The 9,360-nt window shown below is 36.6% G+C and overlaps 1 protein-coding gene across 1 annotated transcript in view; it reads right to left on the bottom strand.

Annotated features, from left to right (window-relative positions):
- csf3r (colony stimulating factor 3 receptor) overlaps positions 1–9,360 on the bottom strand; it is a 33,220-nt gene continuing 23,860 nt past the window's right edge. The window contains exons 11-17 of the mRNA XM_030158857.1: positions 7,734–7,925; positions 7,449–7,550; positions 5,332–5,478; positions 5,112–5,252; positions 4,926–5,022; positions 3,014–3,092; positions 1–737 (exon numbers count right to left, since the gene is read on the bottom strand). Coding sequence (XP_030014717.1) covers positions 258–737; positions 3,014–3,092; positions 4,926–5,022; positions 5,112–5,252; positions 5,332–5,478; positions 7,449–7,550; positions 7,734–7,925 — 1,238 coding nt within the window. The 3' untranslated portion in view covers positions 1–257. The remainder of the gene's footprint in view (positions 738–3,013; positions 3,093–4,925; positions 5,023–5,111; positions 5,253–5,331; positions 5,479–7,448; positions 7,551–7,733; positions 7,926–9,360) is intronic.

Raw genomic sequence — 9,360 nt, 5'->3', positions numbered from 1 at the left:
TCTTTTTAAGGAAAGAAATGTTTATTTTCAAACATAGGAATGATGTATTTTCACAGCTTCATAGTTCAGTACAGAAAACAAGCACAAGCATCTCAATCATCTGACAGAAAAAAATGTTTTGTCTTCAGTATCTTGCATTTACAGCTCTTTCTCACATCTTATACCTCACATCTCATCATACCTCATGCATCATTCAGGCTCACAATATAAAGTCAAATTTGCACAAACATCTTTCTCTTCCAATCAGCCAAATACTTTTAGTCATTGTGAGGTTCATTCATGGCTAATGCTCGTAGAAAAGGAAACTCATTCCACACAATATCTGCCTCTCCCTCAACCTCATCATTAGGGCATGGCCCAAAGAAACACTGCTCCCTCTTCATCATCCTATCAGATGGAATAATCTGGTAGCACTTTGGGGTGAAGGCTTCCTCTGTCTCCAGAAGCGGCTGCGTGGACTCGGAGCGCAGGTAGACATGACAGTCCTTGGACGGTGGACTGGAACATGGACTGGAGCAGATGACGGTGGCGTAGGGAACAGAATCACTGTTAGTTCCAGAGTAGCCAGGGATGAATGGTGAACCACAGATGGACTCTCCCAGGTCGCTGGTGTCCTCCGGGTCGCTCAGGAAAAGGTCATCCTTCTCTTTTGTCATTGTCATATGTAGGTCCAAGAAGCTGAGGTGGGTCAGGAATACTGGGTTGGGCTCCTCGCTGTCTGAAGTACGGAGGGATTCCTGCAAAGGAAAAATAGACAAAACCGGTGGTTCCCAATCTTTTTTGGCTCATGACCTCATTTTAACATCACAAATTTCCGGCGACCCCTGACATTCTAAACAAGACTTTTTGCTGGAAATTTTTGCTAAAATTAATTTGTTTTTGATCATGTAATAGTTTGCTATACTATGTTGCAAATAAATGTTAATTTTAGGTGACAGTCTATATAATGTATATTATTATGGACGGAAGCAGAAAAGCCAGGTGTAGATTATTGCACAAAGTGAGAATTTTATTTTCCTTGGTCAGGATATGTACATTATTATGAAAGAGCTGCAGCATCTAAAACAGACCACAATGAACATTCATTTTCTGAACCCGCTTTATCCTCACTAGGGTCACGGGGGTCGCTTGGAGCCTATCCCAGTTACATAGGGGTGAAGGCGGGGTACACCCTGGACAAGTCGCCAGTTCATCGCAGGGCTGAACATATAGAGACAAACAATCACTCTCACATTCACACCTACGGGCAATTCAGATTAACCTATCAGTGCATGTCTTTGGATGGTGGGAGGAAGCCGGAGTACCCGGAGAGAACTTGCACAGACACGGGGAGAACATGCAAACTCCACACAGAAAGGTCCCACCTCCATCGACTGGTGTTGGAATCGAACCCAGGACCTTCTTGCTGTGAGGCACGAGTGCTAACCACTGCACCACCGTGTTGCCCTCCACAATGAACATTTGAAAGATAAACAGTACCACAATGCTTCAGTTTCAGCTTCACAGTTTGTCATGTCTTTTATGTATTGGGATTGTCTCTCTCAACTCACCGTATATTTTTTATCAGTAAGGTTTTTTTTTGTTTGGCTGGGTTTTTTTTTTTTTTTTCCAATTACTAGAAATTTCAGGTGACCCCATTTGAATTCCAGGTGACCCCATTTGGGGTCCCAACCCCAAGGTTGAAAAACACTGCACTAAACATTCAGTAAAAACAGAAAATACACAGTAGGGTTGTAGGTGAAATCTGCTTCATTCTTTCCTCATGTTAATCATTAATGGTGTTACAATAAAATGGCCTTTATGCACTGTGGCACCTTTAATTAAAAAAATGTAAATCAGATTTGATGATATGCAGTCTTCAAGCCTATGTTTGTCAGCTTCTAAATATTCTATATCTAAAAAGGATTTCTGTGCAACCATGTCCCCCTCCCCCCCCCCACCCCTCCACAATCTCTCTCTCTCTTTCTCTTCCCTTTAACCCTCTCTCTTTAACCCCAAATGGTCAAGGCAGATGTCCATCCTCCAGGAGTCTAGATCTGCTCCAGGTTTCTGCTGTTAAAAGGAGGTTTGTCCTCACTACTGTCACCAACTGTTTGCTCCTGGAGGATTCTGATGAATGTCTGTAAACTGGCTTAAGAGTTTTCATTTAGTTTTAATTTTTCAGTTATTATGAGGAAATCAATCAATGAATCAATGAATCAAATTTTATATATATAGCGTCACATAATAACAAAAGTTATCTCATGACACTGTACATTTAGAGCTGGTCTAAAGCAGACAGACCTGAGACTACTCCTGAAGTACTCCTGAAAATAAAAATAAACCTATCTATGCATTTATAAAGCAAATAAAACTAAAATGAATGCAAAATCAAAGCCAACATTGTCATAAAAAAGTGCTGAAAATTCTTAATCACATAATTATTGTTATTTCAACCATATTATTAACAGTGGCTTTGGTGTAACAGATACAGAAATATCAATATTCATTGTTCTCATTGTTCATTGTTTTTACTGTATGAATGAATAAGATAAGATAAGATAAGATAAGATATTCCTTTATTAGTCCCACAAGGGGAATTAGATTTAGAGCAGCTATAGTGGAGCACAAACAAAGCAAACGAGAGCAAAAAAGAACATAATCAATAATAAAGACAAATCAAAAAAGCTATAAATACTATTTACAGCTGTGAACATGCTGATCATACCACAGATTGGATAGGAGATACTCATATGTACACCTATACACACATATCTACATACATAATTATATATATATATATATATATATATATATATATATATATATATATATATATATATATATATATATATATATATATGTATATGCACATGTATACAGATTATACATATGAGTACAGTTTATTGCACAGTTTGAATATTTTCGTTCCTTGAAGCTTTTGGGTGGTCTGCACTTCCTGCCCAACACCATTCTCGCTATCAACAATATCGACAGTTTTCATCTTCCTCAGGTAGATTCTAGTTTTACATACCTGTAATGATTCTGATGACCATTTCCTGATGCTACTGTTAGCTGGATCTGGAACAATTGGCCAAAGACGCATCTTCAATCTGTAAAGCAAAGTAATAACAACAAAAATAGCATCAAAATAAAAACAGACAAACTTCCAATATAACAGTGGTTCTCAACTGGTCTGGCTTCAGGACCCACTATCACCCCTTAAGGACAAGACAAGACCCAAACTGATAAAAGTTAAACTTCTCAAATGTATTTAGAAGAAGAGTCTTTACTTTGTCATTAAGGGTTCACACATGTAAACATGCACCACACACTGAAATTTGTCTTCTGTCTTTAACTCATCAGTAGATCATGCATCACACACTGCAGACTAGGAGCAGTGGGCTCACCATCTCAGGCGCCTGGGGAGCAAATGGGGAGTTAAATGCCTTGCTCAAGGGCACATCAGCCAACAACTCTCTGCCAGTCCAGGGAATCGAACCGACAAGCCACCGGTCACAAGCAAGACTTTCCAGGTATCTAGGACGCAGCTGCCCCCACAATGGTATGTTTTGAACCTGATATAATACAGAACCAGCGTGTTGATCCATGGGTTCTAGATGTGGTAGTTTTTAAGCTGTTGAGTATTTGTGCATGCTGTACCGCATTTGCCCAGCAGTCACCGCTAAAGTGCTCTGGGTATAGCAACATGATTATGAGGCTATCGTATTCCAAAATTACTAATATCTCCCAAAATATTGGTCCTATCAACTTGCTGTTTCACTAGTCTGTTCCTTGACCAAAAATACATAAGTATGACAAACTGCAGCAGTCAGCTCTTTCCGGATTTTGTGTGAATATAGAGACACACATACACATACACACACACACGTAGAGGCCACTTGGCTTTTATAATATAGACATCATAGAATGAAAACACAGAAGACAATTTTAACCCTTTCATGTGTACTGGTCCCTACAGTGGACAGCTATTCTACAGCTGTTCTCTTGTATATTCATGAATTTTGTTGTTCTTTTCATTGTTTTTTTTTTTATTTTGTTTTGGTTTTTTTACACATATCTTTATTAAAGTTTCAAGACACTACATATCTTTTCTGACATGAATTGGTAACATTATGTAGATCTCCCCTGAGCATAAACCCCCAGAATCACAAGCCCTCCCCATAGTTTTCACACAATTTATCACTAATTCATCTTTATGTGCATCAAAAATTAAATGAGTGGTGTCCAGCTGAGTGGACATTTTTGCAACTTAATGAAAAATAGGTTCATAAGACTTTTTCATTATAATTTTTTTAAATGTATTTTTTAATTTTTTAAAATTATTTTTATTTTATTTATTTTTTAAAAGAAAATTTTCAATCACATTATTTTTTTCATGCCTAAAGAGCAATAAAAACACTCAGGAAAAAAATTTGATTAAGGTTCTCATAATTTGTGCATGAAAGGGTTAATGATAAACCAAACTGACCAGCAGGTGGTGGTGATAAATATGGAAATATTCCCTTTAACACTAAATTAGGTACATTTTAACCCACACTAAAAAAGTGCACTTAGTTAGCAATAAAAAGTGCATTGAGTCACTTATTCAAGAATTAAACACACTGAGGTTTTTGTCCTCAGTGCAGGTGAAACCATATCTGATGTAGTCGTTGTCATACCTGAGTTTTGCCATGAAACTTTTGGGTCTTCTTTTATGCTTTGAAATGTCTGGCATTAATTAGTATTACAGCACATTACTAACACCTACTGTTGGGGAGTGTGAATGGACGGCACTCAACTCCATAACAAATAAGCACAGCATTTGGTTTCTTAACATTATATTTTTTGCTCAGACAGAGGCTCATGACCCAAGGAAAAAGAGTTTGCAACCCACCAGTTGAGAATCACTGCAGTATAATAAGATGTCCTCACTATGATCTCACCTTTTGTGCTTGGAGAAACAAGTCATGGCCAAACAAATTACCATCAAAGACAGAGCAACGCAGGATGAAATTGCAATCATCACAACAGCGACTGCATCTGGAAAGAGGTTATAATCATGAATAAAAAATCTAAGGTGGGACAAAGCTCATATTACTGAAAAAAGCATTAAAAACAATGATACTAACCGAAAGGCTCAACACCAAAGTGGATTACTGATCCATTATAATTCCCACCAAGTGTGCTGACCATCATGAAGGCGTCATACAAAAGCCTGTTGTTAAGGTCTTTGAGCAGAACCCTCCTCTCATCGGGCTTTGCATTCACAACTTAAAGAGAGGTCACATGTCAGACGGTATAGAAAACATGGAAAATCTACAAAAACATCAGGCAGGATAGTTCACCTACCGTGAACGGGTCCCTTCTGAGCCCAGTAAAACACACTGTAGCTTTGGATAATCCCGTTCCTTTGGTCTAATGGTATTTCATCCCAGGTGAGCTCAACATGAGACTGCCAGGTCTTTTTAATTCTCATTTTTGGAGCCATAGATGGAGCTTCAAGAAAGGAACAAAGAAAATAGGAGCATGTTGGTTCCACATATTCATTAGTCAAGTAGTCTGGTTAAAGTCATAGTAGTTATTCCACTTCTCTACTTTAGAAAACATGAGGAAGCACAGACTTTGATCAGCTTTTTTCCCTCATCAACTCATCTATTCTAAGATGGTGTACCATTTGGAGTCAAACGGACAGAATAACATTTAGAGTGAATGTAAAAATCCCACTAAATATTTTGGACCTTACAAATATAATAATGAATAATGATTCATTTTCCAAGTGAATTGTATATTATTCAAAACAGAGGTGTACCCCTACTTCCCTTATTTCACAGAATATATTGAAATACTTTCGTTTCTGAACACAAACAAAGCAATAAAGATGTCATTTTCACAGAGCAATAAATGTCAGTTTCTTTCTTTTACTTCTGCTTTTTATTTATAGTTTGTCAACCCTAAAATGTTCCTCTAAATGTTTTTTTTTTTTTGGTACAACTTACTTTTCCAGCCTTTTCTTGCCCCCATCCCAACTTTTCTGGTAGTGTGCTGCTGCCATTAAATTAAAATGTACCTTATTTTTGTCTGTTTAACCATTTGACATTTGTTTTTAATCTTCCATTGAGAATAACATATGAATAACATACATTCTGCATACATTCTGCATGCATTCATGCATTCTGTTTTTATGACATATTACAGTGTTTTGACTTTTTTGGAATTGGTTTGAGTTCATAGATCTCTACATCAGAGAAATACTAATACCTGTCACAGTTTTACACTAGTTATAAATGTATTCATTGCTCAGTTATAATAAAAAGGAGACACCAAGGGGATTATTTTGTTAATGTGTGATTATTTATAGTCTTGCGGTTATACTGATGCAAAGTAAATGTAATCTAACCTTAGCCTCAAAGGTATCAAAACTAAAATGAGCCCACAGTGAAGATGTCAAGTAGAAAGTATAGGTGTTTTGGAAGCAGTCGAAAAATCACAATCATGTAAAATGCATATAACCAAAATTGTTACTTAATCCTTTTGAAACTACCATTATAACACACAGTCTAAATTTCTCTATGTGTTTTTTTTTTGCAATAAAATTGTCAGAAAATGTCTTTTTTGCCAATTTTTGGACTGGACTGGATTGCACTTATATAGCGCATTTTATACACTTTCATGGTGCCCAAAGCGCTTTACAAAGCTTCACATTCACCCATTCTCTCTCTCTCTCTCTCTCACACACACACACACACACACACACACACACACACACACACACACACACACACACACCAGTAGGCGGCTGCCACCATGCAAGGTGCTGCCAGGCAGCAATTTAGGGATCAATGTCTTGCCCAAGGACACGTCAACATTTCTTTTGGACACTTCATTTACACATTTTTTTTTTAGGAAGAACTTAACTTTCAATATCTGGCTACTGATTATCATTATTACATGTCATATATGCTTAAAACCGTGTGTTATAGCAAAAAAAAAACAACCAAAAAACTAATTTTCTTTTCTTTAAATCATATTTATAATGATAAACAACTGCAAATGTTCATAACAAAATTTGATGAGATTACACAAATAAACATTTAACTATTTTACATGTGCTCAAACAGTTTTGCGTGTCTAGAGCATTCTGTTTTTCATGCTACATATTCTTCTTCTTTTTTTTTTTTTTTTTAATTATTTCTTGTCATTTTTACAGCAACAATGTATATTTTTATTTAAGATGTTGGTTTGCTTAATGATTATTGAAATCCAAACGTTCCACTGATCTAAAGTTTCCATTTCCGTCCACTAGAGGGCATTATTCAACCACATATGAACTGTTTCTGATGACCTGCTCAGTGCATGTTTTTTGCTGGTGGTAAACTCTGTTCTGACTTCTTGAAAGTTGAAGTATTCCAACTCTCACACCTCTGCCTGCTCTTTGTGGGATCCTTCATGTGTCTTTGGCGACTTACCCTTTTGTCTGGCGTAGGCATTAGCAGTCTGAGGCAGCCCTATCCCGTCCTTAAACCTGGGATACACAGAGATCCCGTAGGGCTTGTACGGCTCAAAGCTGCCTATTGATGAGAGTGAAGAGGTTAGAGTGGATCAGTGGCCGTAAGCTCCTGGCTGTGTACAGGCAGGAAACACAAGGCCCTGCACAAGGGGGACTGTTTGGATTCTAGTGGAGTGGGATGAACCAATCAGTATCACAGCAGCGTCAAACACTGAGGACAAAGCTTCAGACTAAATATTGATACCTGTTATGATGAGGCTTGACTGGTTTCGGTCGACGATATCAAAGCCGACGAAGGAGGGGTCTGTTTGTAACAAAGGTCTCCATTCGACCACATAACCAGTGAGAGCAGAGGAATCTAGACCTGTCCATCGGACCAGCAGGGATCTGTCGTCATAGGGGGTGATCACGATATCGCCCAGTAAAGCAGAATGAGCTGCAAACAGAAAGACAATTCATCACACACAGTTTATTCAAATTTAGAGTCACATGGTCACAGTATCAGGTATCATAGTATACGTATAATATAGTTACTATGACACTAGTCGCTTTTCCATTGACCCTCAAATTGCGCAAATATAACTTGCGGATAAAAATTTATATAATGTAAATTATGACTGCATTAGGACTAAAAGGCTTTTTAGTTTTAAATTTTACATTCTCCATCGAAACTCTGCACTGCAACTCTTACTTTAATATAGGTGTGGTTTTATATTTTTGGGTTTTATGTGTATTTTTTTCTTACTTGCTGTTTTTAATCACCTTTTACGCTTCTTTTATAATATTTTAAATGTGTTTCTTTTTCCCTTGTCGTTGTATTTCAATGTCCTGTGTAAAGCACCTTGAATTGTCTTGTTGCTGAAATGTGCTATACAAATAAACTTGCCTTGCCTAATGGAAAAATGACAATTTCGCCAAAAGTCTCATTTTCAATTAAAAGTTTTTGTGCTGGCAAGAGGGGATTTTTCGGGCGTAGCGCAAATAGTATATCATGCAAAACTGCAATGGAACTAGAGTAAAGTGAATTAAAAAAACGCATGTTGACGGACATTACAACAAGCGAAGAAGAAGAAGAAACATGTCGCGGTGTGTGTGGACACACCAGGAAACCAAATAATTTTTTAATTTAGTGTGAGATAGAGGGGTAATATGTAATAATAATGAATATATCTGTAAATCAACATGATATTTATGTAGCCATGTTTATGGAATGACTTCTCGTGTCATCTCGTGATAATAAATAAACAAATCATCGCATTTGTGATTTAATGGAAAAACCAACATTATGCACTTTTGTTTTTTCGACATTTAGTAAATATCGGTAAAGTTTTGTGCAGATGTTTAATGGAAAAGCGACTTATGAAGCAGGGGTGTGTATTGGCAATAATATGACGATACGATACAAATTACAATTCTAGGATCACGATATGATATATCACGATATATCATGATACTGTTAAAAAGGCCATTTTTTGCTTGTTTCTTTTTTTAAATGGTTATTTCCTTGAAGAATTGAATTACACCAGAAATATGTACAAATACTAACATTTTTATTTGATCAGAACAGGATCTAATGCTATATCAACATTTTCCTGTGTTAAAACTTAAATTATGTTTTACAGACATTACAGTTTAAGATCCTGTTCAAATGTTCATATTCTATTAGTTCATAACTAACATCATAACATTATTTTTGTGCAATCCCAATACCTAACATTACTAAATAAAAGCGTGTTAAATAATAATAAATAAAATATAAACAAAAACAAAAAAGAAAAATGAACCTCCACAATATCTGCATTTGAATAATTACCTAAAAATATCCATACAGTACTTTTTAACACTGATACAGTGTGTGAAATGAAATATTG

This window comes from Sphaeramia orbicularis, chromosome 16 (genome assembly GCF_902148855.1).
Source record: "Sphaeramia orbicularis chromosome 16, fSphaOr1.1, whole genome shotgun sequence".
Classification (NCBI taxonomy): domain Eukaryota; kingdom Metazoa; phylum Chordata; class Actinopteri; order Kurtiformes; family Apogonidae; genus Sphaeramia; species Sphaeramia orbicularis.
The sequence above is the reverse complement of the archived record's forward strand: the minus strand, read 5'-3'. Positions and strand labels throughout refer to the sequence as shown.